General features: G+C 44.6%; 13 protein-coding genes across 13 annotated transcripts; 6 read left to right on the forward strand and 7 right to left on the reverse strand.

The window, feature by feature from the left end:
- The first annotated feature begins 138 nt into the window (after window positions 1–138).
- V2V93DRAFT_363605 (P-loop containing nucleoside triphosphate hydrolase protein) lies at window positions 139–2,468 on the forward strand. The gene is made up of 4 exons (XM_066908643.1): window positions 139–345; window positions 757–778; window positions 863–1,093; window positions 1,151–2,468. The coding sequence occupies exons 1-4, from the start codon at window positions 206–208 to the stop codon at window positions 2,294–2,296; spliced, it is 1,539 nt and encodes a 512-aa protein (XP_066767664.1). The 5' UTR covers window positions 139–205; the 3' UTR covers window positions 2,297–2,468.
- Window positions 2,469–2,589: 121 nt separating this feature from the next.
- V2V93DRAFT_403044 (magnesium transporter NIPA-domain-containing protein) lies at window positions 2,590–5,072 on the forward strand. The gene is made up of 3 exons (XM_066912614.1): window positions 2,590–2,761; window positions 2,817–3,474; window positions 3,531–5,072. The coding sequence occupies exons 2-3, from the start codon at window positions 2,912–2,914 to the stop codon at window positions 4,813–4,815; spliced, it is 1,848 nt and encodes a 615-aa protein (XP_066767665.1). The 5' UTR covers window positions 2,590–2,761; window positions 2,817–2,911; the 3' UTR covers window positions 4,816–5,072.
- V2V93DRAFT_363608 (NADH dehydrogenase 1 beta subcomplex subunit 3) lies at window positions 4,828–5,619 on the reverse strand. The gene is made up of 2 exons (XM_066908644.1): window positions 5,453–5,619; window positions 4,828–5,382 (listed from the first exon to the last, which is right to left on the reverse strand). The coding sequence occupies exons 1-2, from the start codon at window positions 5,503–5,505 to the stop codon at window positions 5,241–5,243; spliced, it is 195 nt and encodes a 64-aa protein (XP_066767666.1). The 5' UTR covers window positions 5,506–5,619; the 3' UTR covers window positions 4,828–5,240.
- Window positions 5,620–6,602: 983 nt separating this feature from the next.
- On the reverse strand, window positions 6,603–8,163 carry V2V93DRAFT_320274 (major facilitator superfamily domain-containing protein; the record flags this gene model as incomplete). The annotated part of the gene is made up of 2 exons (XM_066907310.1): window positions 6,603–7,752; window positions 7,820–8,163. The coding sequence occupies 2 exons, from the start codon at window positions 8,161–8,163 to the stop codon at window positions 6,603–6,605; spliced, it is 1,494 nt and encodes a 497-aa protein (XP_066767667.1).
- An 883-nt stretch (window positions 8,164–9,046) lies between these two features.
- On the reverse strand, window positions 9,047–11,548 carry V2V93DRAFT_363613 (OPT oligopeptide transporter protein-domain-containing protein). Its single transcript, XM_066908645.1, has 5 exons — window positions 11,335–11,548; window positions 11,122–11,266; window positions 11,053–11,066; window positions 10,829–11,000; window positions 9,047–10,769 (listed from the first exon to the last, which is right to left on the reverse strand). The coding sequence occupies exons 1-5, from the start codon at window positions 11,475–11,477 to the stop codon at window positions 9,204–9,206; spliced, it is 2,040 nt and encodes a 679-aa protein (XP_066767668.1). The 5' UTR covers window positions 11,478–11,548; the 3' UTR covers window positions 9,047–9,203.
- A 16-nt stretch (window positions 11,549–11,564) lies between these two features.
- V2V93DRAFT_363614 (esterase-like activity of phytase-domain-containing protein) lies at window positions 11,565–13,800 on the reverse strand. Its single transcript, XM_066908646.1, has one exon. It carries the CDS (start codon window positions 13,343–13,345, stop codon window positions 11,738–11,740), a length of 1,608 nt encoding a protein of 535 aa, XP_066767669.1. The 5' UTR covers window positions 13,346–13,800; the 3' UTR covers window positions 11,565–11,737.
- Window positions 13,711–15,097, reverse strand: V2V93DRAFT_109069 (Alpha/Beta hydrolase protein). Its single transcript, XM_066906742.1, has one exon. The coding sequence runs from the start codon at window positions 14,769–14,771 to the stop codon at window positions 13,902–13,904; it is 870 nt and encodes a 289-aa protein (XP_066767670.1). The 5' UTR covers window positions 14,772–15,097; the 3' UTR covers window positions 13,711–13,901.
- Window positions 14,962–15,936, forward strand: V2V93DRAFT_109057 (uncharacterized protein). The gene has a single exon (XM_066906741.1). The coding sequence runs from the start codon at window positions 15,152–15,154 to the stop codon at window positions 15,893–15,895; it is 744 nt and encodes a 247-aa protein (XP_066767671.1). The 5' UTR covers window positions 14,962–15,151; the 3' UTR covers window positions 15,896–15,936.
- Window positions 15,937–15,973: 37 nt separating this feature from the next.
- V2V93DRAFT_389755 (WD40-repeat-containing domain protein) lies at window positions 15,974–17,302 on the reverse strand (the record flags this gene model as incomplete). Its single annotated transcript, XM_066912368.1, has 2 exons — window positions 15,974–16,965; window positions 17,023–17,302. The coding sequence occupies 2 exons, from the start codon at window positions 17,300–17,302 to the stop codon at window positions 15,974–15,976; spliced, it is 1,272 nt and encodes a 423-aa protein (XP_066767672.1).
- A 184-nt stretch (window positions 17,303–17,486) lies between these two features.
- V2V93DRAFT_363620 (uncharacterized protein) lies at window positions 17,487–18,587 on the forward strand. The gene has a single exon (XM_066908647.1). The coding sequence runs from the start codon at window positions 17,542–17,544 to the stop codon at window positions 18,505–18,507; it is 966 nt and encodes a 321-aa protein (XP_066767673.1). The 5' UTR covers window positions 17,487–17,541; the 3' UTR covers window positions 18,508–18,587.
- A 113-nt stretch (window positions 18,588–18,700) lies between these two features.
- On the forward strand, window positions 18,701–21,124 carry V2V93DRAFT_363621 (major facilitator superfamily domain-containing protein). Its single transcript, XM_066908648.1, has 2 exons — window positions 18,701–19,866; window positions 19,933–21,124. The coding sequence occupies exons 1-2, from the start codon at window positions 18,975–18,977 to the stop codon at window positions 20,835–20,837; spliced, it is 1,797 nt and encodes a 598-aa protein (XP_066767674.1). The 5' UTR covers window positions 18,701–18,974; the 3' UTR covers window positions 20,838–21,124.
- Window positions 21,125–21,230: 106 nt separating this feature from the next.
- On the forward strand, window positions 21,231–22,394 carry V2V93DRAFT_109114 (uncharacterized protein). Its single transcript, XM_066906743.1, has one exon. The coding sequence runs from the start codon at window positions 21,388–21,390 to the stop codon at window positions 22,132–22,134; it is 747 nt and encodes a 248-aa protein (XP_066767675.1). The 5' UTR covers window positions 21,231–21,387; the 3' UTR covers window positions 22,135–22,394.
- A 1,131-nt stretch (window positions 22,395–23,525) lies between these two features.
- Window positions 23,526–25,303, reverse strand: V2V93DRAFT_342352 (voltage-dependent anion channel). The gene is made up of 2 exons (XM_066907825.1): window positions 24,981–25,303; window positions 23,526–24,920 (listed from the first exon to the last, which is right to left on the reverse strand). Exons 1-2 carry the CDS (start codon window positions 25,043–25,045, stop codon window positions 23,726–23,728), a joined length of 1,260 nt encoding a protein of 419 aa, XP_066767676.1. The 5' UTR covers window positions 25,046–25,303; the 3' UTR covers window positions 23,526–23,725.
- Window positions 25,304–26,024: the final 721 nt, after the last annotated feature.

Genomic DNA, 26,024 nt, shown 5'->3' on the forward strand with positions numbered 1-26,024 from the left:
GCTGTAAACATTAATACGGGCCGCCTCGGAAAGGCCGGGTAACGTAAAGAGCGTCTGTGATTTGCTGAGGCTACGGAACAGGACCGGAAGCTGATTGGCCGCGGCGGCACAAGTGCGTAGACGGCGCTGCTCCTGTGTCTTCCTTCTCTTCCTCACGCTCTTCCTCGCTCTCTTCTCCTTCTCCGTCCCTTCTTCACCACCAACAATGCCTGTCCCTCGCCTTGTTCCTCGTCTTTCGCGCGCGGCCTTCCGTTCGGCCCGCGCGAACAACCGTTTCTTCAACCAGATGAAGCCTGTTTTCGCTTCGCGTGGTCTGGCTACCGCCGCCCCCGCTGGTTCCATCCGGTATGCTTCTCCTGATTCTATCTTTTTCAGTTCAATTTTCCGAGGGCATCAAATCTTTTTAGTTCTTGAAGGTGGAAAGAAATGTGTAATATTATAAGAAGATACGAAATATATTGGGGTCTGGACCATTATATGATTTTGAATCGCTTTTGATTGCGGATGAAAAATACCTTCCGATCCCGATTCCCGGCGATGCGTCGCCTTTTCCTTGCACGTTTTTGCGTCACCTCCAATCAATTGTTATTTTGTCTTCTCAATTACCTCTTTCTCATAAATTCAATCAAGATTTTTGTATTTATCTTGTGTATTGAAATGGAGTTAGCTTGATTCCAGAACTGAAAAACGTGAACCCTCGGGAGAAATTTGGACATGAACTTAGTTTAACTTTTTCGATACTAACTGGCTGTTTAGATCCGTCATTGGTGCCGTTGTTGTATGTGTCTTCGCACTCATCCTCAGAGCAATTAATTAAATGGGCAAATTTCATTTTGATATTAATTCTTCGTTTGTTTTATAGGATGTTCAGTTTGAGCAGGACAACCTTCCCGCTATTCTCAATGCTCTTGAGGTCCAGGGTGTTACTGGCGACCGTCTTATTCTTGAGGTCGCACAGCATCTCGGTGAGAACACTGTCCGTACCATTGCTATGGATGGTACTGAGGGTCTTGTCCGTGGACAGGGTGTTGTGGACACCGGTGCCCCCATTACTATCCCTGTCGGCCGTGGAACTCTTGGCAGAATCATCAACGTAAGCAACTGATTGGAAGAGCTGCTCAATAATTCGTTATGCTAACATTGCAAATAGGTCATTGGTGAGCCAATTGATGAGCGTGGACCTATTGAAGCCTCCAAGTACAACCCCATTCACGCTGATCCCCCAGAGTTCATTGACCAGTCGACTGCTGCTGAGGTTCTTGAGACCGGTATTAAGGTCGTCGACTTGCTCGCCCCCTACGCTCGTGGTGGAAAGATTGGTCTTTTCGGCGGTGCAGGTGTCGGCAAGACCGTCTTCATTCAGGAGCTCATTAACAACATCGCGAAGGCCCATGGTGGTTTCTCCGTCTTCACCGGTGTCGGTGAGAGAACCCGTGAGGGTAACGATTTGTACCGTGAGATGATTGAGACTGGTGTCATCAACCTTGAAGGTGACTCCAAGGTCGCTCTCGTTTTCGGACAGATGAACGAGCCCCCTGGTGCCCGTGCCCGTGTCGCTCTTACTGGTCTCACCGTCGCTGAGTACTTCCGTGACGAGGAGGGACAGGATGTGTTGCTCTTCATTGACAACATTTTCCGTTTCACCCAGGCCGGTTCCGAGGTGTCCGCTCTTCTTGGACGTATTCCCTCCGCTGTCGGTTACCAGCCCACTTTGGCCACCGATATGGGTCTCCTTCAGGAGCGTATTACCACCACCCGCAAGGGTTCGGTTACTTCCGTCCAGGCCGTCTATGTCCCTGCTGACGATTTGACTGATCCTGCCCCTGCCACTACCTTCGCCCATTTGGACGCCACCACTGTGTTGTCCCGTGGTATTTCTGAGCTTGGTATCTACCCTGCCGTCGATCCCCTTGACTCCAAGTCGCGTCTTCTTGATGCTGCAGTTGTTGGCCAGGAGCACTACGATGTTGCAACCCAGGTCCAGCAGACCCTCCAGGCTTACAAGTCGCTGCAAGATATCATTGCCATTCTTGGTATGGATGAGTTGTCTGAGGCTGATAAGCTTATTGTCGAGCGCGCCCGTAAGATCCAGCGTTTCTTGTCGCAGCCCTTCACCGTCGCTCACGTCTTCACTGGTATTGAGGGTGCCCTCGTTCCTCTGAAGGAGACCGTCAAGGCTTTCAAGGAGGTCCTTGAGGGCAAGCACGACCACCTCCCGGAGGCCGCTTTCTACATGGTTGGCGGTATTGAGGATGTCATTGCCAAGGGTGAGAAGCTCGCGGCCGAGGCTGCGTAAGCATTTTATCTCTATATAGCATAGGAGTCTTTACAAAGTCTTAGATATGGGAAGCATAGTTTACCAGTTGTTTTTCTATTAGGATTCCAAGATATAGTGAATGATGGGTAGAGAAATGTAATTTTGCCGTTTATTTTCGAATTAAAAAATTTGATTTTTATGTAATATTTTATTTTCAAGTATCGTACTCGTAAGGTCTTCCCTAAAAATGAAAGTGGGAGTTCTCAAATAAGCACGTGCTCTGACAGGAGTCTAAATCTCTTGAACGTGAAGTATTGAGGACTTTGCGGGGCGCAAAGAACACTAGACCACTAGACGTCATAAAAAGGACCTAGTACGTTGATAAAATACGACGAGGCTGCCTATTAAATTTTCATTGGTAGGTAGAACTGCGGTAGTCTAGTCTAATAGGACTGCTTGTTTGTATAGGTCATATCTGCAAGCGATTAGTAGAGTGGCGTATATGTGAGTTTACAAAAATATTGTGGATATTCGTATAACCATTTTCTGACTTGTTTAGGATTGCGATTGTACATCTCAACTAATTTTGTTTGCTGATTTCCGCTATCTAAAAGCTTGCAACTACTTACGTTGGATATTATATCTACCCACCCGATGGACGACAGTCCAGTTGAACATTCGTCGTCGATAATTGGTATTGTGACTGCCATCTGTGGTAATATAATCATCAGTATAGCATTAAACCTCCAACGGTATGCGCATTTGAAGTTAAAACGTGAGACCGAGAAAGAAGCGGACGGGGAGTTATTGGCCCATGGAAACGGAGACGGATATGATGCAGATGTTGAGACTGAGCATGACGATGAAGTTCCTCATGAAGTTGTGAGGAATCTGGAACAGACAGTCACAAGGCGAGATCAGACCAATGTAGATACTCAATTGTATGGTGCCATTGACACGCTGTCTACAAAAGACAGTGGTTCGCGGACGGGATTTGAAGGTGCTTCAGCAATGAGCAAGGACGATGTACGATTGATGGACATCAATGAGGCTGGGACAGAACGGCTTGGTTCAAGAGGGCAGCGAGCGTCCGGACGGAGAGGACTGCGAACTCCGGCCTCTTCGGCGGATTCAACAGTGGGTAGTCATGAGATTGGAGACAAAATTCCAAAGTACATGAAGAGCGGGTATTGGTGGCTTGGTATTGCTCTCATGATGTATGTTATAATGCCATTGGTTTTGAGGAGCACAATCAAACTAATTTTTTGCATAGGACTGGAGAAGCTGGAAATTTCCTTGCATATGGCTTTGCTCCTGCATCTACTGTCTCTCCTCTGGGGGTTGTAGCTCTGATTTCCAATTGCGTCGTAGCACCAATCTTTTTCCACGAGAGATTTCGACTTCGCGATTTCGTTGGCGTGTTGATAGCCATTTTGGGTGCAGTGATTGTAGTTTTTGCATCAAACCCTGAAGAAGATTACCTTGATCCGCGGCGAATACTGCAAGCTATTTCGAGACTATCGTTCAAAGTCTACGTTGCTGTCACTTTCTTTTCTATCGTCGTTTTAGCCATGGCAAGTGGGCGCTATGGTGAGCGATGGATTTGGATCGATATTGCTTTAGTGGCACTTTTCGGTGGCTACACTGCATTAAGTACGAAAGCTTTGTCAAGCTTGCTCACATATACGCTGTATAGAGTATTTACTTTTCCAATAACTTATGGGTTGATTGCTGTTTTGTCTTTCACTGCTGTAATGCAGGTGAAGTATTTAAGTCGAGCTCTACAGCATTATGACTCTACGCAAGTTATACCGACACATTTTGTGTTCTTCACATTGAGCGTGATTATAGGTTCAGCGATTTTGTATCAAGATTTTGAAGGTGCCACGAGCTGGCAATTGGCAAAGTTTTTTTTCGGCTGCGCATTAACATTTGTGGGAGTGTGGCTTATTACTTCCAATCGGCCATCATTGCAGGACGACACTAGAAACTTGGACGAGGAGCAGTCGCAGGAAGAGCTGTTCTCGACTGTGGCATCCGTCAATCTTGAACGTAGTGCAGGAGCCAGAACACCGACTAGTTTTTATGATGATGACGACGACGCTCAAGAAATTAACGATGCTAATGTTGTTGTTAATCGAAGAACAAGAGTCGATGATCTTGTTGAAGGCGATGATAATGCCGCATCTCCCGGACCACATCTTGCCGCACCAGTTGCCATGCGCCCAGCCGGTGTTACAACTACTGCCATTGGAGATGAGAATACCCCCTTGTTGCGCACTCAGCCGCCTCCACTATCTAGATTTGCTTCTAGTCCTGGAACGACATCGCGATCGTATGTACCAGGTACGGGTATGGGCTTGATAGTTGACTCCTATGTTAGGGAGCGCATGCTAAATTGGCAAACGAGAGAGAGAAAGAGGATTCTGAGGTCGGCTTCTGGCAATGTGGTGACGAGTTTAAGGGCGCGTGCAACACCTGCTGAGTCGCTCGCGATTGATTCTAGGACCGCGCCCTTGCACAGGGCTCAGACAAGAGATCAGACTGAGCATCAGTGATTAGTTTTCTATTGCAGAATGACTTGCAGTGTTACTGTTACATCAATATTTATGAAGTTAGTTGGGTACAAAGTTTCGGTGTGAAGGTCATTCGGGTTGAATTGCATATTTTTTTTTTCATGATTTCAGATGTATGTGAGATGGTAGAGATAGATTAGTGAGGAGTGGTATGAGATCGAATTAGCGCCTCAAGACACAATGATCAGTGAGAATATATAATTGAATTGATGACTGAAATAATGACTTAAAAACCTGATCGATGCTTAGGACTTTCCAAGCAGTAGGTTGAATATAACTAAATTCGCTGCATGTCATGGGAGTAATAGCAATTTTTGACCTCATTTGTCTTCAACATTAAACCCTTTCTAAAATGTTCATCGTAGCACCCCTTAACCGAAAAATAGGAACAATTATATAGCGAAAATCTAGTGATGACTATCTCCAAATCCGATGAACTGCTCGTACGCACAATACGCTACAAACAATCCGGTTCCGAGGCCTAAACCAGGAAACATTCCTTTTAATCGGTTGAATCTTGAAAACTGTCCGGTATACCTCCAAGCTTCCCTATAATATCAAGAATATAAGTATTCTGTTTAAGCATATAAACTCAACTCGTGATAGTAAGAAACCGTACCGACGCTCCCAGGGATCTTTGATTTTGTTTCGTAAAATTAGACTTGACCGCATAATTATCTAGTTGTATATATTCCGGAAATGGTTTTAATTCCCAATATATCAGAACAGAGAAGTAAAAGGAAAGGCTCCGCGGGGCTGGTTTAGTTTTGTCTGATCTATATCTCTAGAGCAGAAGCAACTTCGAGCTCGGATTTGACTAGGAGCTGATTGGCCGCAAGTAATGCCACGTGACCGCCACCTTACTTTTGAGGATGACATTGTTGTATATAAGGGTTAGGTGTTACAGTCAGTTGCCCTTTTTGTATAAAGAATCGTGATTTATGATTTTAGTAGCAATTCCATAGTTGTTTGAAGTACTACTGATCAAAGTCTTTTTATATTGTATACCACAAGAGCTAAAGCACGATGTGTATTTATCAAATGTAGCTTTGTGTTCATTAAATCTGTATTCAAGCCTCGGCCATGATGGCGTCTGAGATCTTCCGCGATAAACAGTCAGTCTATGATTCTCTAGTCGTGGAGACCAGGCCTCCTTAGCAATCGTAGGCACTATGCCCCTACAAGCAAATCTTGAATTTTGGCAGCCTGATAGCGAAACATAGGAAACTGACAGATTCGAGGTATTAGCTGACTCCGCTGTATACTACAAAGTCTTAAATTAGCGAAATTTTACTTTTATTCTTTACGACTACAATCTGATCACGGAAAAGAAGGGTCAATTGGTTTTATTAATAATAAAAATTGGATCCGGTGCGATTTCGAATTCTGATAATCTCCAATATCGATAATTCCCAACTGCTTCATCATGGCAGCATGAAAGTCCGTTTCATGATCGTTATCATTTATATCATTCCCCAGAGCGCTATTCATCCTGTCTAAAGATTCTAATTGTCTGCATACGTATAGTTTTTCTCTTTCTTCTGTCATAGACGTCTTCTATTATTTTGCCCTGCTTTGCGCTAAGCGGTCTGTGCCTTTCTGTTTTTCTTCTGCATTTAAAAGGTAAAACTACCAATACGCTCTGGAGGCGAAAAAGCATGGTAGATATGTACTACAAATTTGAGTATCTGTCAAAGGAACTCGGCAGCTCGTAGTCATTTATATTTAAAATGTAGTATCTAAAGTATGAAAAAAATATAACAGCTCTCTCAGATAGTCTGAGCATCCGCATTATCAGCCGCAGGAGCTTCCTCCTTCTTGAACGGTTTTCCAGGATACCTAGGCAACAAAATCTGTAACGCTAAAAAGACAAAAATTCCCAAAAAGGACAATGCAGAAATAACACTGAAGCCCGTGGTATATTTTGGCGAATCCTTTGAAGGAAAGAGGAAGGCACCGTAGATAGTAGCTGACGTGCCAACACCGTTCTGAATGGCGAGGGCCACGGCGCGGGCTTCACGATCCATGTAAGAATAGGTTGACGAGCCATAAGCCAGAGTTGCGGCTGTAGAAGACCAGACTGCAGAAGTCATAAAAACAAGAAAAGCGTAGCGAACTTTAGTGTTGTAACATACTGTGACAACGATGGAGCAGATGGTAAGGATGATGAGCCAAAACATGTTGAGATAACCACGATAAGGTCGAAAGATACGATCACCGAGGAAAGACGTAGCCAAATTGAAAAAAAATGCAACGGCGTAGATAGGTACAGTCATGTATTGCACCTTTGTGCCTGTGTAACCGAGGGACTGCACAAGGGTTGGGTAGAAGTACGACATGCTCGACGTTCCGGTAATGATCAAGTAGCCAAGGGTCAGTAGCCACACGCGCCAATTAAGAATAGCGAACTTGAAAGCTTCACCATGCGTCATTTCAGATGCGCTAGTATTGTGATTTACGATAGAGTCATACTGAAGGCGAGTAACCGCAAGAGCTCGTTCCCGCTCGTTCAAGTAGCGGGTCGTGGCAGGAAAGTCAAGGAGAATGAAACCACTCACGAAAGCCATGCCGACAGTGATTACGCCTTCAATCAAGAAAAGCCAGCGCCATCCTTCAATACCATGAGCACCGTCGACGCCAGAAATAATTGCACCGGCAAGCAAACCACCAAAAGCACCGGCAATAACGGGAGCAGAAATGTAGATACCAAAACGCATAGATTGCTCTGAACGCTTATACCACGAGGAAAACATGAGAAGAATGCCTGGAGCAAAACCAGCTTCAAAGATGCCGACTAGTACACGCAATGCAAGAAGCTGCTCATAAGTCTTGACTCTGCTCATAGTCGCGGTGACCGTGCCCCAGCATACCATAATGATGGGTAAAAAGATCGAAGGACGGGTGCGAGACAGAATCATACTGTTTCAATCACTTTGTTAGTTTTTTGATCAGAGACAAGACGATAATAAAATAAAAAAAGTCGCACTTTGTAGGGATCTCGCAAGACACATAAAAGACAATATTGACAACAAGGAGGATAGAGTACTGCCCACTGCTAAGATGCAAGTCTTCCATCAATCCGGCGACCTTGGCATTTCCGATATTAATTCTATCCATATAGCTCAAAAAGTACATGACAAAAATAATAGGTAGTAAAAAGAGATCAATTTTCCAGACGAGCTTGCGCTCTTCAGCTGTTCCGGGTCGGTAATCTGGGATTAAAAGAGGGTTTTCGATATGCTCATCGGAGGCCTTGAGATCATCGATCTCAGCTGAAGCGACGACCTTCTCAGCGTCGAAGGCAGTATCACTAGATACTTTAGGAGCCATGACAAGTAATGAAAGCCAGAAAGAATATCTGAACTGGGCAAACGGCAAGAGCTCCGACACGAAACAGTGAATATATGAAGTACTTATAAAAAGGGAAAAAAGGTGCCTTCTCATTCACGGTGCTATCGCCGTCGCCAAGACTGAGACGGGTGAGGGCGAGACGTAATACCTTGCGCTATGACAGGATAGACATCCGAAAAGTCAGACACGGGAGCAGAATATTGCGGGGGTATGGGGTACCAGACTCATGAAATGTGGGGAGGCGTGGTTGGAGTTTAGGCCGCTACACATGACGCCAGAAGAGTCAGTTTTTCGAGCAGTCGCAGACGAACAAAGATCACAGAACAGAAAGAGATAACAGAGGAGTATTACAGACAGGGCTTGACAGAGGCAGCCTACATGGCAGCAGAAGAATGGGAGGCAGAATAAGGATGGCTTAATTTTGGATTGACAGAGTTTATGAGTTGCGTATGGGCTGCGGAGATAGAAGCGAGAAAAGCTAAGTCTGTCGCGAGCAGGCCGCACCACGATTATCAGCAGACCCGCATAAAGATCATGGCACTAGTTGAGCAGTCCGGAGAAAACCATACAATCTAACATGGACCGAGTTCTGTCAAAAGGCACTGGACGAGCGGCAACGAGCGGGGAAGCCGCGACCAGAAACAGACCTGGTCGCGGAATTGCCAAATGCGAACTAGCTGGCGGTGAGCAAAAGGTCAGCTGAGAAGATTAGATACGGTCCCTAAACTTATGGTCAATGCAGACAAAGTGATAGTGGTTTCGTAGAATTTTATATTTTGAAATGGTAGCGAAGGCACAGTTGGTCTACTAGCAACTCTACTCAACTTTTACGGGTTTTTCTCCGCCAGGGTCAAAGACCAGATTACAACGATGACGTCTATCAATTTTTGCTATAAACTCGCAAATATACTGTATCATTCAAAAATGCATTGTTTTAATTCTTTTCCAAAAACAATTATACCAAATTCCCAAACCCATCATGCAAATAATTTACTTGACCATCAAAATTGCTTCCCTGACTAGAAATGCGGCACATTCAAACTTGTCATCAACATAGTCAACACACTAAACAGTCCTTCTCCCAAAACCAGACCGCTAGCAGTAATCACCAGCGCGACCTGATCTGCCTTGACATATGATCCCCGTCTCGCTAAGTACCAACTCGCCAGACCACCAACAAACCGCGCAAGAGTAAAAGACGGTGAGTTGTAAATTCCTACTCCAACTGCAACGCCAGATGGAATCCAGACCGCCCACGATCTCTTGGCACAGAGTGCGCGTACTACAGACAGTATACCGAATAGTAAACCAAACATCAAGGCAAAAGTCTGTGCGTGGGGAGGAAGACCTTGACCCGTCACAAGACGTGAACAGTCAATCCAGACAACAGCCGTCGGGATCCGAAATACAGCTCCAGGAATCTCGTATACTGAATTATATAGTCTATAAACAACTGTTGACAGAAGCACAGAGTATGCGGTTCCTATTATCTGTGCATAAAATTGGGCTTTTGGCGAGGCACCCAGTATATGTCCCGTCTTGAGATCCTGCATCAAATCTCCTGCCTGCTGCGCACCCGCCTCCGCCACTCCACCCGCAATCAAATTAATCAGTACAGCAGCAGGATTACTTCTTGGCACAATCAATGCGAAAAGAAGCTGCGAAATCTTTCCAATTCCAGACACAGGATTCAAATCTGTCTCTCCAAGTGCACGCACCCCAAGAATCGAAAGCGCAAATGCAATCAAGATAGCCGCAATAATAGCATATAGAGGTACACTGTGAAATACAATTTTGATTGCGATTATGCATAGCACAGTTGACCCAGCAATTCCAGCCAGCGTCATTGTTCGAGATACAAGATACTCTTCCGGTGCATCTGCGTCCTCCTCTTCTACTTCTTCCTCGTTCTGCGCCTCATCTGCATCGCTCTCTGTCTCGGCAGCAGGTACTCTAGAGTACGACTCTTTCGTTCTCATCGCACTGCGATACAGACTCTGACCAACGACAACCACAAACGAAATCACGCTATCGACAACCATAATCGCCAGTGAAATCCATAAAATCCAACCCTGACCTCCAGTCTTCCAGTCATCAATAGGTCCAGGCGACCATCCCATCTTTGTAGATAATGGAGCTAGCACAGCCCAACCTAGAAATGCACCAAGAAGCATAGAACTGACGGTCGGAAGCCCCATAATTATACCTTGGCCAACGTATGCTGGGGAAGGCTGGAAAGTCCACAGCCAATTTTTCGCAAGACTGGTGCCAAATACTGGTAGACTTCGTAGAAATGGAACAAAGTAGGCTGCGATTGTGTATCCTGCCGAGATATTGAACGAGACAAGAAGGTTATGAATATTGCGCTTATAAGCATCAACTTCCTGACTGGGTTTGACAATATCTGATGGCTCCGACTCAATAGTCAAAGCTGCGGCCGAGGAGGCTGCGCTTGTCGTTGGCAATTCGTGCTCCGTTGGTGTCGGGGCCAGATTAGGTTTTTCGTGCAGCACACTGATCATAGTCGCTGTGGCACTTCCTGAAGGAAACCGCAACTTTTCTTTAACAATCACTTGTTTTCGCAACTAGGATTTTTCTCATAATTAGGCTTATCAAACTTAAAGTAAAGAATTTGAACACTTACAGGGATAGCAAAGAACACTCCAAAAAATGCAATACCAGCACTCCATATCATAATCTGCAAACTTGAGAGCGATACAGGACCGCCTTCCTCTGGCGTAAGAAATTTCTCAAGAGCAGGAATAATACCAACTAAACCAAACCCAAGTGGTCCTGTGCCAACTGCTACTGCCAAACTAAACGTTACTATTAGTAAAATATCTTGAGACGATATTGATAGTAAATTACCTCTGTACAAATACCTATGCGTGATGAAGTTAGCTCCTGTATACCACTCCTTTAGAGAAAAATACTTACATTCTCAACATCTGTAAATGGGTATTTCAAATGCTGATGAAATGTCTTGAACGCAGCATACGCCAGCAACGCAGATGGCAAACTCATCATCGAAATCCATCCGGTTTGCAATCCAAACTGAAAATTCGAGAATAATACAATTGAACTTATATCAGACGTCCTCAATTAGCTCTCATCCTTCTATCGAAAACTTATTCTATCATATTTGCTCACCCAATTGCGAGACCAACAATTAGCGCTCGAGGCGTCATCTGCGGTAGATTTATTTTCTCCAACTTCGCGTCGGCCGCTGATGTTTCATCAATAGCACGTGCAGGCTCATAGAGCTCCGGTGAAGATCGCACCTGTTGGCTCATTTTGGTCTTTTGCCCCTTTGTATTCAATTTCTGGCGGGCTCAGAAGCCGTATTGCGCTAACGATGTGGTAAATGTAAGTACTTTTGCGCGCGGAGATAAGCACTGACTCTATCTCGTTTTGAGGGTTGGGGTGTATTAGCAATTGGATCGGCAAATAGCTTTGTAATCACTGAATAACTTTTATTAATAATTCCTCTAACCACTCAGAACCATTTTAATTGATTTGAATACATTTAAATTCTATTTATTATTCACATAATTCAACTTCCGGCTGGAAAATCTTTGAACGGTTTGAGTGAGCTAGGAAGAGTAATTTCAAATACCAAAGCCTGGTTATCGAGGTTATATCCTGCCGAATCTCTGTAAGTGTTCTTGCCAAAGTTGACAAATCCCTGCTGTGTCATAAAATCATCATCTGAAGTGATAATCACGTAGTATTTGTCATCAGAGCCAGATTTTCCATCGGCGGGAATAAGCACCATGCCTTCCCATTTCTCATTAAGTAGTTCCCAGTTCTGCTCACCGCCATTATGAAGACCGCCGCCAAATTTATTAAGCTGGGAGTTAACATTGACATCAAGGAACGGGCATAAAGTGGCGGAGGTGATTCCATCGACAAGAACTCCGCCAGGAGCAACAGCTCCAGTAGCGACATTGTACTCGTCAATAGAGTGGATATCAGTTGCATTGGTAATGTCGAAAACATCAATATGGCGGTACAGCGACTCGGTACCATCAGACTGACCATGTCCCTTACCAGAATCACGAGCAATGACAAAAAACTGGCTCTCAGAAAGCGCGTAAATTTCAGACTGCGCAGCCGTGCGAGGATTCTTCTTAGCCGAAGAATCAGGATTGTAGAAAGTAGGAAGCTTGACAACCCACTCGCCAACAAGCTCGGATTCACCCGGAGTTGAAATGTCGTACTTGACCATACGACTATAAGAGTTTGTGTACTTCTTTAAGCCACCATCCTGAACCGTAGCCGACTGCAAAAGAGCATAGATGTATTTTCCATCAGGAGAAAGCGTGCCGCCTTCAAAGCCTTGGTTGTTGCTACGTCCAGAGTCAGGATCAGAAGGTGTAATATCATCATCAACGCCAGTGTCGATACGAGGTGAATCAGCTGAAAATGACTCAGTACCGTTACGATAGGGAATAAAAGCCTCGGGAGGACGAATGGCTTCAACCATCATGCCGCGCGAGTTGAAGCGGTAGAGGTAGGGACCGTACTCGTCCGAGATCCAGAATCCGTTTTCAATCGAGCCGTCGATAACATTTAGCGTCTCGGCATCGAAGCAAACACGAACAGAGATATTTTGTCCGCCAAAATCGTACCATCCATTGTTCTCAAAAGTAGCAGCAGGAATGTGAGGCATGTTGGGGAACCGGAGCTTGGTGTCGCAGTCGTATCCAGTAAGCGGGTTTCCGTAAGGATCAGTAAGGATCAAGGTATCGACGAGACGCCACTGCAAGTTGGGTTTGAACGAGCCCCCCGATTTAGGCTGGAAAGCAATCTCAAACTTGTAAATACGAGGCTCGAAATTAGTGGTACCCTCGGTATTCCAGCCACGGTCGGGCAAGTTATAAACGATTGCGGAAACGTTCTTCGAGCCGTCGGCGAGAGTGGTGACTTTAACGGAAGGTCGCTCAAGTGTTATGCTAGAACCAAATCCAATAGTATCACCGTAATTGTCAACTGCGTTACCGGCCAGAAATCCGTAGCCAACCATGGAGTCGTACGAATAGCTGTAGGAGCCACAGGTGGTTGTGTTGACGACGCCGTCGGAATAGCTTGTAGCGAGCGGCGAGCCGACAACGGTGGCTGAGAGTGCAAGGGCCCCAAGGACAAGTCTGTACATTGTCATAGATGTTAATTGATAGAGAACTACACAAGAAGAAGGGGAAGAGGAAGTGCAGAAAGAGCAGGATTTATCAGAGAACAGGAATGCAGAGTAAGACAGTATGAAGAGACAGAACTATAACCAAGAAAGCCAAGACCAAGCTTACCCTGAAAAATATCTAGAGACAACTTCAACTCATGAACGTCGTATCCGAAATCATGCAGTAAACAGAAATGTCAAGGCGAGTCTGAGTCAGACGACGACCACGTTGCTCCAGACTCATTCGCGACTGGCTTCACGAACCTGGTCCCGGCACGAGGCGAACCTTAATTGCAAGCTCGCCTAGACTTGATTGGAGTGGACGTAAATGATGATTCTCCTGTAGGCAATGGCAATGGGAGCAATGACAATAAGCAACAAGGTTCAATTGCAAGAATTTATACGTAAATGGCCAGATTAAACACTCTGGCAGGTGACAGCGGCTCGTATAGTAGGACCATCATTCATTCATTCACTAGATACTATCTACTCTGCTAATTGCATCCAATAGTATAAAGCCCGTCGTTCATTTCACATCATCCTACGCGATGAACTTTTCCACCAGCTGATTAAATTCTGCCGACTGCTGGATATTTACCAAATGTCCAGTACCATCGTAAATCTCGAGCTTAGTCCCGCCGACAATCTGCATCACCTGGTTTGCCTTCGGTACAGGTCCGTCTAGCGACCCGGCTACCAACAAAACCTCGCCTCCCTGTCCACGCGTCTTGATGTCCTCAAGCGACGCCGTTAAATCAAAGTCCTGAATCGCACGAATAGCGGCGCCGAGACCCTCGACTGGCGCCTTGTTCAGCATCTCGAGCAGTTCAGCAGCACGAGAAGGGTGCGCTTTGAGAAACTCCTGTCCTTCATCTCCAGGAAACCATCGCTCAATAGTCTTGGGTGCAAGTGCAGCCATGCCATTACTACGCGCAAATTCAAGACGCTCGCCAAAGGCATCGACCTGACCAGGTCCTGGAGGCGGGGCGCTCTTCAGAGCACTGCTGACGGCCACCACCTTGCCGACGCGAGTGGGATACTTTGCCTTTAGGCAAATTGATGTCGTGGCACCCATACTGAGACCAACAAACGCATGCAAGCGTGCGATTTGAAGGTGGTCGATAAGCGCAATCACATCGTCGGTAAAGTCGGCATATGAGTTACCTTTTCCAAAGTAGTCAAATCCATCTGCCAATGGCGATTTTCCGTGGAAACGCTGATCGTAGAGTACAATTGTGTACTTGTCTTCAAAATGCTTGATGAATTCGTTCCAGATATAATCATAGGAAGACGAGAGACTGTTTGATAGCATCACGACAGGGAGCGACGTAGTGGCCGACGACGAGATGACTTTGTAAGCCAGCTTGATTCCTGAGTTTGCTAGCGTAAGCATTCCTTCTTCGACCGACATTGCAATTTGTAGCAGATCGCTTTTAATATGAATTCACAAATAAAAATGACCGGAAAGGCAGATGCAAAAAGTTGGGTTCGGAGTTACACATCGGGAGCTTGTATGAGGGGCTGGAACGGCGGCCCCATTATAGCTACCACCTCCCCCCGCATTACGTCATCGGTATCATCACCGGGAAATCTAGCGACTGTATTACTATTTTATAAAATCAAACTGAGATAATACCTGATTAAACAGTTATCCATATGTTTTATAGAAATTATGCGGAGCGGCGTTATAAAGCTGCCGTAGTCACGCCCGATACTAACCCTAAACACTGATATAACCAATCGTAAACTCCCAGCACAGTATCTTTAAAATAGTTGACCTTCTAAACGCGAATGGCAGAGTCTGCAACTCGTTTTTCTATAAAGAAGCCTTGTTTAGTACCTCGCTATGATCCACTAGAGACAACGGAGAAGGTTAAGGACAAGATTGATTTGATAATCATTCAGCGTCCAGTTTACACAAATGTTGCAAATCAATATGATCCTCTAGCAATCGTATCAATTCTCGACGAATATTATTCTTGTAATTTTCTTTCTGTTGACTGTACGCAATATCATGCTGAAATTGCTTTGTCATTGTCTATGCGCGGGTCACAAAGGACATTTGCCAGACGACGGTTGAATGCGCAGGAGAAGCTGATGCGACATACACTTAGTTATTTGCATGATTTCGACTCTCCGGAATGGCGAGAATACAAGTCGTTATTTCTAAAGGTGATGGGAAACGTGATCCGTCCACAACCGCGAACACTGGGATTAAAGCAAGGCCCTAAAGAGCTTGTAAATGACTACTGGGAACGCGCGCGAAATCTTATCTTATCTGTCGACTGCTCGCTTTTCAATGTCACAGAGGATGTATTCAATGGTTTCCGACCTGAGTTACGCGAAGGAGTGCATCGCCGGATAGGAAAGTTCTGGAAAGAAGACGAAGATGCAAAGAAGTATCTGATAGATAAAGTTAAAGAAGCGGCGGCAATTGTCGAGATGTCTCTCACTCCGGATCATTGTAGTATACATGCCTTTCAACCACGCACAGAAATGGATATCTTTGATAGTGACAATGAAGAAAACTCTTGATCTCAGATGAAAGGGTTTGCCATGCATTTATGTGGATAATTAGCGCAGTTATAATCGATATTTAAAGCTCTGATAATTTTAATCTAAACCCGAGAAATTTGGCTTAACCGAAGGCCTCTTTGCCGACAATTGAGCCAGGCGTTGCTTAGCTTTGCCGCGTTTTCGCTTCTTTGTCTTTTTCTTCTTTTTCTTGTCATCGTCACTATCTGAATCATCAGTATCAGCTTCGTCAGAATCCTTCTCTTCTTCACTGGTATCACTGTCTTTATAGCTCTTGTTCTCCACTTCCTCATCAACATCCCACACCTTGACAGTTTCTCCACCAGCAGACACTACGCGACCCCATGCATCAGATGCGACACTGACGACTCCATCATCGCCACCATGCTCGAATAACTTTATACTCTTGCGCCGCTTGACATCGACAAGCCTCATAAGTCCGTCGGCGCTTCCAGCAAGGACCTTCTCGCCTGGGTACTCTGCTATACAATCAATACTGTCAGTTGACAAAATAGCACGATTCTGTTGATCTGACCAGTTGTCCTTTGTCCAAAATGTGAGTACGCCTGTTGCCATACCCATCACGGCGGTGACTTGTACGCGTTTATTCTTACCGCCGTTTCGATTAGTGTCTAGAGGATGAGGCATCGAGTGGTCTGACGAAACGTTGTATGGATCGTATTCGAATGAGGAAGGATAGGATACGCAAGAGCACAGAATTTCATCTTCTTGGTCCTCACTTTTCTCGAGCACACCTTTTCTGATATCGAGACGTGCAGCGAACGTCTCGCCGGTAGAAATAAACTGATATGTATTCTGATACTGAGCTAGCTGAGTTATACTTGTAACATAATCATCATGCACATCTATAAACTCGTGAGACGGCTTCGTGAGGTCTCGCGTATCGTAAAGTTGGATGGTGCCGGTCTCGGTACCGAGAGCGACGTGTGTTTGCGTTGTTGTCAGGCAGGTCGGGGCAGATGGTAAACTGCTTGAGTTTTTTGCAATAACTTTACCCGTATTGGGTGATGCTTGCTTGAGGACTGAGTCTGAGCCTACAGAGTATAAGTCTTTTGATTTGTTGTTAGCTGGTTTGCTAGAGTAGAGAATATATGGAAGTCACATACATTGCCCTAGCTCGTCAAAGGCTACCGAGCGACAGCTACCCTTATGTCTTCTAGTTTTCCAGAGTTGAATCTGTTCTCCAGTAACAGGGCTATGTTCTTCATCATCACTCGGGTCATTATCCTCGTTCGCGTCGCCGGCATACCGGTGAACAAAGACATGCCCAGTACCTAATCCAGTAGCGACTACGGCTTCAGAAGGGTGAACCGAGGCACAAAATACTGGATCGTCAAAGGCTAAAGTTGTCCGCAACTTTCCTCGCGGAATATCTCCTCTGGCCATTGCTAATTCTAATGTTGCAGTTTAATGCACTATTGTCAACCTGCATAAAAGAATGAATGATTTGAAGTTGGGAGTTTGAATTTTTTTTTCTGTTTGTTCCTAGTACAGAAATTCAGGGGTTGAAGTGTACGCAACCCTTTGCTTACGTGACTTAGTGAAATTTATTGAATGACATCACCGGCATTATCAACCTGGGTTTGCCATCGATTTAACAGAGAGCAGTGCAGACATCAAAAGATATGCCGACAAGAGCCCAGAGAGAAGATACATTTATGGAATTTTCTAATATTGATCGGCTGTCGCCAAATTCGAATGGCGCCAGTTTACCAGAATCGCAACTTGAACCATGGCCTAATCCCTTGACTCAAGTCTTTAATGACTGGTGTCGTACGGGCACATCCACTATTTCTCAAGACTTGGATATCTTTATACAACATATCAAAAAGCTTGTATTGCCTTTTGCAGTGGTTGTAGAGCCTGATGCTGCGCTTGTGAGGCTTATACTGCAGTGGTTGCCGGAATATGTACGTGAATGTGGCGCGTTGTGGGAACGAGATAGCGTGCGCAGGGCAAGAAGGACATTACATGGAGGCGATGAAAAATCAGATGAGTACTTGAAGTATTGTGAGAGCGCCAGGGAGAAAGTTGCTGAAGTACGTCAAGGACGACGGATAAAGGCAACTGGGGCGGAGAAATCAGTTGACTACGACGTGCAGGACGAACTGATGCTTGATCCAAAAACGGGGCTTAGCAATGTGCTCAGCAGATCTGAACTTGACGAAGATTCTACGAAATTCGTCGAGATGCTCGAAAAAGTGTTTACCTACTCTCATTGTGCAAAAGTGCCGGTTAGCACACTAGGCGTCGCCCAGCGCAAGAATGAGACTGTGCAAGAGTACCGTTTGCGAAGGGATCGTCGCGAGCAGAATTATTTATTAAATGAGGGAGTAGATCCAATGAAGGATTTTCTAAATGGCTTGTTGCCGGATATTCGGCAGAGCGTCGAGGAGACTGCGACCAGGAAAGGTAATGTGTCGTCGACGACGACGGTATCACCTGAGTTGGCTGCGGTGGCAAGCATGAGTCTTGATGACGCATACAAGGCTGCGTCACAGTACGAGTGGCATGCAAAAATGATGCAGGGGTTCTTAGAAGGACGAGATGTTGGTGACGAGGACGAGTCCTGGGACGACAGTTTTCGATAGTATGAACTGTAGATGGAGTATGAAGAAGTTGAATAATACTTTAGTCATCCTTTCGAATGGACTCCAACAATAATGCCACAAAACCCTTGAAATGCTATTCTGTGCATTTAGTAACATATTAGTAATCATAGTAATTTAGCTCATGACACTGATACGGGAAGAGCGATGTCTCGGTAAAAAAAAATAAGCTATCGGCACATCCGACAATATGATGGACATGGGCACAACGTACACCGGTTTCCTGGAAACTGCTGGCGTCAGTAATTCGTTTTTTGAGTGCGGTGTACTGCTGTTTAGCTGTTCAAACAGCTAGTTTGACCTTCTTTGCGTCTTCTGTTTCTACAGCTTCGAGGGTACTTGACTGCTATACCAAAGTCTGGGGTTGATCGCGTGCTCTCATCTAATTCCCCAAGACTGCAGAAAGATACCTTGTCTAAACTAGCACGCACACTAGGATAATTACCACAATGGTTGAGGAAAAGAACACAGAACCTCGGCAAGGAGGCGAAGGTCTAGGAGTTCCGCAAGACGAAGTCATAGCACGGATAAAGACCGAGCAGCTTGAAGACCAAACCAATCTTTTACCATTCAGTCAGCTTATAGTAGTTTTTGCTGCTATCTGCCTGTCACTTTTCGTGTCGTATATAGATCAGTCTGCGTTGGGAAATATGTTGCCGACAATTGGAAAGGATTTGAATGCCGAGACCACAATTTCGTGGGCGGCTACTGCGACTATGATTGCGAATACTACATTTCAAGTGCTGTATGGCCGCTTGTCGGATATTTTTGGACGAAAATATATTTTCTTGTCCGCGTTGTTACTGCTTTTTCTTTCTGATTTATTATGTGGGTTTGCAAAGACAGCGGCGCAGTTTTATGTGTTTAGAGGATTTAGCGGCATTGCATCAGGTGGCATCAATGCATTGTCTATGATTCTAATATCCGATATTGTTACCCTGCGACAGAGAGGCAAGTATCAGGGATTTCTTGCTACTACAATTGGTGCAGCAAATACGGTCGGTCCGTTTATTGCTGCAGCATTGATTGACAATGCGAACTGGCGCGTGCTGTTTTATATCGTGGGACCGTGTGCGCTGGTATCGCTTGCTGTCTCGTGGTTTATTATCCCGCTCAAGTTTACTCCTGGAGGGTATCGGGCCAAGATTAAAAAAGTTGATGGCTGGGGAATTTTGCTGTCGTCTATTGCCGTTATTTTCGTGTTGATTCCGGTGAATAGTGGAGGAGTCGAGTGGGCTTGGAATAGTGCGTTTGTGATTTCATTCTTTGTAATTGGCGGACTGGCAGCAATTTCATTTGTGTTGATTGAGATAAAGGTCGCGAAGTTGCCTATGATGCCGAGTGAGTTACAAATACCTATACTTTTGTAAACTTAACCCGTTGAAATTGCTGACAGAACTTCAAAAGTGCGACTTTTTAAGAGCAAAGTGCGTGCGGCTATGCTGATGCAAGTTTTTTTCACAGGAGCGGTGTACTTTGTCCAAGTCAATTTTTTACCGGTCTACTTTCAAAATGCACGTGGATATTCGCGCATGTACTCCGCCGTGATGTTGCTCGCGATGGTTGTTCCGCAAGCGGTCACATCTACATGCGCGGGACTGTTCATGACAAAGACCGGAAAATATGCGATAGTAGTGCGCACGGGATCGTTGATATTGATGGTCGCCACGGCGATACAGTTGGGGATATACAACGACACGACGGCGGCAGGTGTGCTCGAGATTCCACTTTTTATTCAGAGCACCGGCATTGGGTGCACTTTCCAGCCGGTGCTGATTGCATTGATGGCTAACGCACCAAAAGCGGACCGCGCTGTAATTGTATCGGTGCGCAACTTGCTGCGATCATTGGGTGCCGCCGTCGGACTTGCCATTGCGTCTGCTCTGCTATCGAATGTGTTGCTTGCCAACGTGCCAGAAGATCTGCCGGCTAGTATGCGCACATCAATAGAGAGCTCAGTTTTTGCGGTGCCGGATTTATCGTCGTTGTCGGATCAGCAGGTGCGGAGTGTGCGGCATGCTTACATGGTTGCGCACCGGGCCGTGTTTGCGTTCTACGTGCCAATGACGGTGCTCTCGTTCGCTCTGTCTTTCTTTGTCAAGGAGACAGGGCTTGAGCGTGCCGAGGAGCGCGAGGAACGAGAAGCGCTTGAGCGAAAGCAGGAGGAAAGAGACCTCGAGGCCGGTGCGATGGAGTCTCTAGACGCCACCAGAGAATATGGGATGGCGGAGGAGAAGGCAGCCCGTGAGCGACGGTTGGCAGGCAGCCGTACAAGCCACGAATGCCGCGGCGCCGAAGATAAGCACGACTAAAAATATGTTCAATTGATTATATCGTCGTATCTTTCTTCGTGATTGATTTATGATGCATATTATTTTCTAATAGTCAAACAGTTTATTGAAGATGATCTGAATAATAATAAATATTAACTATGAGGAGGAAGTGAAATATATATCTGGCAGCTCATGTCTATTTTGGGATTACCTGAGCCGGCGACAGCTGGACCGCGAAGGTGTGACTCGGCGTGAGCTTATACTGACTTTGTTTATAGGGCAAGTTTGTCTTTTTTTACTTTGCGTAGAGTTTCATGAAGTATTGCACTATTTCTGTTTCCTCTTTTGCTAAATTATCAGAGTGCATTCATACTAGACGCAGAGTACCGTAGTACTGTAGTACTGTAACAACAACACAATAGCAATGAGATCCGCCAAAATAGACCATAGTCAGAACAAGGTTGGTCCCTGCAAAGTTTATCTCCGAGTTAGTCCAAATTAGAATTAGTGTTTAAAATAAGGTTCAGGAACAGCGGATGACATCATTTCTATTGCTGGTTGTATTGCTAGTAGTACTTGCTTCTAAACGATGGTTGTTGGAGCAACTAATAGAAGATCAAGCAGCAGAATTCAGCAAAACTCTTTATTTACCGGCCATCATCCGCATATTGGTGAATCCGACGAGTGCGCTGTAGGCTGTGAGACTAGAAGTCACAAACTCTCTAGCGCCGCTCCAATCCGTGTCTGGCGCCAAGCGTCTCAGCTTCGCACTACAAACAAATATATCTCTCGTTCTCTCCCGATCTCCTTTGTCAACCAGCTTTCGTCTCTTCCTCCGTCACAATGGTTCCTGAGTCCGTCGACGACCGTATCCTCGAGGAGCATCTCCTCAGAGACCGTTTCTACAACCTCGACTACACTTCCATGTCGGCGTCGGCAGCTGCGAAGGCGGCGTCGGCAGCCAGGGCAGCTGCCTCCTCGCCTTTCGTCGCCCTCCTCGACGTTCTTGCTGCTGTCGTCATCCTGGCCTTACTCTGTGCCGGCTTCTATTTTCTTGCTCGGGGTTCGTTGTCTGCTTATTCGTCTAATTAGTCTTCTGCTGCTCATTCTAACTTTTCTCTTCTCCAGCCGTCCGCAGACTAAATCAGCGTGCGCCTCTCCTTCCCTTTACTTCCTCGTCCGCTGCCATCTCTACACCGCTACTCTCCTCTTCTTCCACATTCAGCTCGACTTCTGCAACATCATCGCCCGCTCTTTCCTCTTCTTCACTGTTCTCTTCCACCTCCCTCGGCGCTCTGCAAAAGGAGCGCTACTCGAAGCCCGCCGGTGCATTTGAAAAGCTTTATGCGTTGATGACCTCCGAGGACCGTCTCCGCCAGGACTAGCCCTTCTCCTAATGTGTTTAATGGCCTGCATAATTAACGACTCTTCTTTTTTTTGTTAACGACCTATATTTTGTTTTTTTTTTTGCTGCTGCTGGAGTTTGTCATTATTGTCAAAGCTTTGTGCTCTGTTTTTTTCGTTCCATCAAAACAATCAATTATGCTAATTCGGCATAGTATGCACCGCCACTTTGCACAGCCGCTACTAATCACTACTTGCAATTCAACATTATTTGCCTCCTACTATTCATAGTTTTTCTGTTTTGTTTTAATATCGGTCTCGATATAATATTGGTATATTATTGTCGCTTTCCGGAAAAAGGCGCTGTGGCTGGTCTGCAATGGCGAACGTGTGACAAAAGGTGTGATTGTTTATGCATTTCTAGTTTGGTTGCTACAGCTAGTCTGGTTAGTCTGCATGGCTGCCTTGCGTGCTCTCTAATCTATACTCTAGTATACACTCTAGTCTGCACTTTAAGCATGCATGTGCACAGCATGGTTTCGTCTAATTGCTTCGCTTGTCTGCGCTTGTTTGCGGTCTCTATCTAAACGATGGCAAGTGCAAACGCTGCGGCTTGTTTGATTATTAGCTAGCACATATACAAGGATTATTCCTATGTATCTATGTGCATACATTCATCTTTCCTGCATTATCTGCATTATTGCGTCTTTCATGAGGGTTTTTCCGTAATGCTTGTTGCCTTTGTGTTTGTCATTTCATATGAATCTGTGCATTCTTTTCTTTTCTTCGTATATATATTATAGTTATTGTGAATTGGGGTTATTTTACTGAGAGTCTTTGCAAACAACAACTAATATCTGTCATCAATGGTTAACTCATTTGGTTGCTATTTCATTTCTGCTGTTTTTTTCACATCATGCATTTTGCTTTTGGGAGATGCATATACGTAATACTATTTACGATGTCATTTTGTTTTATATATAGTAATAATTAATAGTTCAGTTTCATTCATTATCCTTTATTTGCATTTTTTATATCTTTTAATAAATGTAGAGTATTTGATAAATTTAAGTTGTCGGTAAATTATTAATTCAACAGTATTCATGGAAGCAGGCATGCGGCGGCGGTCGGTTATTCAGAAAATAGTCACAAGAAATTGGAACTTCATTATCAACAAATACAGAGAACTAGAATAAACTGGAAGGCGTATGCAATACTAGACTTCACTTCAATCTTGATAATAAGACTCAGTGAATTACAAGAATGCGGCATAAGAACCTTAAGACAATCTAAATTAATGTCTGCTTAATTGACGTGAAAAAAGTGCAGCGTACTTTACAGAAGCAATTCCACTTTTTGCTTCATCATTGCAAACAGCAACTCTTAATTAAAAATTATTTTGAATGACAAATTATTTAAAACAACTAAAATGAATTATCCAAACACCATGCTTAAATGCAAATAAAATCCAATAACGTTCCCCCAAAAAAACTAAAAAAAAAACAAAAAAAAAACAAAAAAAAACAAATAAAAGCCATTGTTTGCAAAATGAAAACCAATCGTAAGAAAAATTCAAATGCAGATTATTTAAAAGATAATTTGTCGGGTGGTTTTCCAATCATAATCTCACTGAATGGTATACGCGCATTTTCTAAAGCTGAAGGCGCGTCTGAAGTATAACGTATATTCTCTTTGCTTGAATGAGACGTCAAATCTTCAAGATAAAAGTCCAGCTCTTCTTTTGCAAATCGAAAAATCTGATCGGAGGAAATGACTTGGTAGATTGTTACGACTGTGAGTATTAGACAGCTTATGATTACTGGCGTGGCAAATACTGCGCACCAGACGCGGAACCCAAATGAATCAAACATAACTGAAATTTGATAAAGTGAGACAGCATAAGTATAGATTGGATATGGCATACTCCACCAAGTAATGGAGAACGCATGAGGATGCAAGTATAGACAGGAAAAGACAGCCATGACGAGCCAGAATGTAGCAAAGCCAAGCATAGCAAGGCCTAAGAATGTGCCTAAATACTGAAACACAGGAAAAGTCTTAAGTATGGGATGCTGTCCGCTTTTTATAAAATAATTCTCAAGATTGATGGATTGCACAAGCACATAGTGCGCTCCTTGACCCATGGGCCCGATCGGAATAAAGCAGCTAAACACCATGCTGCGAGCAGGAAGGTTTGCCGTCAATAGGCGCCAGAGGTATATGACCATGAATGCAAACGCGATTGCTTCCCCATTACCCCACATTAAAGCCGTAATGATAATCATATGCGCCTGCCACTCTGTCGGCAGAAACTTCGTCACCATCGCACCTGCCGAGGCTTGCACTACCAAAATCAGCACAGGTAGCAAGATCGTTGCGTTAAGCTGTTGAATATCAATGCGACGATTATGCTTGACTATACTGAAAAATGTTATGCCCCAGGCTGAGACGAGAGCGAGGACAAAATTCAGCCACCACAAAACATAGCAGATCCAGATACGCTGATGCTGCCAGATTATCGCAGTCGCAGCAATGATTGTCGCTACGGCAACCGGTAAAGTTCCCCAGTAAAGAGATTGGGTTGGGTGGATCCATATTCGAGGATTGAGATCGCGGAAAAGGGCATTTCGAAGAATCAAAATGAAAACAAAGAGAATGAGGCATGCGACGGAGAAGATGTAGTATATCATGCCAATAATATGCAACCAATATGTTTGAAAAGGGTAATCTAAAAGCAAGATGCTGCTGGCGGCTAGCGCCATTACCATGCTAAACCATCTAGAAGAAAATTTAGTACTTTGCTATTTAGGACAAGTCACATAAACAAGAACGGCATACGCTGGTGAAAAGTATTTTACGCGATAAGCGACTGTCTCTCGCAGATCATCGTTGGAAAACCACATTCAGAGGCATATGGCTACAGTGTCTAGGCAGAGCTGGAGACTGTAGAATTCTGGCAAGGAAGTGTGGGCCGGGCGAGGATATTTATGTAAGAAAAAATGCCAGGACCAGCTACCGGTTCGCGATCGAGAAAAAGTGGTCTAACCTGCGTAGTCTCACGTCCTTGAGCAGCGTTTATAAAGGCATGAATTTAAATCACTAGAGGGATGAATTGGCAAAAAAATAAGTCCCTTCAGACACATTTAAATAGCACAGAATTGATGGCGAGAGTTGGTGGGTTCGCGGCCGTCTTTGCCGATACTCAAAAGACTGAGCCGCACAGGAAGCTTAGCTCCTCGAAAATGCGGATAAGATAACAGAATTATTTATAATTTTATTGCTTATATTTGCTGTGCTGAAAGTGAAGGTTTGGTTCAAGGCCGTTTCATTATTGCAATGATTTGTGTTTGACCTTTTTTTGTATATGGCTTTTCAAGCTCAGACGAGTATGGACTAGTTGCACGGTTATAAGCAGAATCTCTTAGTTATTCGAGAACAACTGTTTGAATTATTCAGAAGAATTGTAATATAATTTTATAATTTGCTCAATCACGCAATTCTGTGGTATGTCTTGTTAAAAGCCAATCGAATCATTGAGGTAGAATTCAGAAATGGGGTGGGAGAGATGGTGGGGTTGGTGAAGCACTGCGGTTAATGATTTCTTGAAACTTTATAACTTTGCTCGCTATTGCATTTTTTATGTGGGCTATTATCTATTGCCAAATAAGGTTGATATCTGTAATACTATACAATAATAACATCTGCATGTATTGTATCTATATCAGGATATATTATATCCATATCAGGATATAATTGATCTATATTAGGATATGATAAATAGAACCGGCAAATAATTAAGAATGCCGGGTAACCATTTTTTTGGATCCCAATTAGTCCGGCAGCCCAGCCCAAATCCAGAAAAACCCAAAAAAAGAGGGTACA

This window comes from Kockiozyma suomiensis, assembly GCF_038497685.1.
Source record: "Kockiozyma suomiensis strain NRRL Y-17356 unplaced genomic scaffold V2V93scaffold_2, whole genome shotgun sequence".
Taxonomy (NCBI): domain Eukaryota; kingdom Fungi; phylum Ascomycota; class Lipomycetes; order Lipomycetales; family Lipomycetaceae; genus Kockiozyma; species Kockiozyma suomiensis.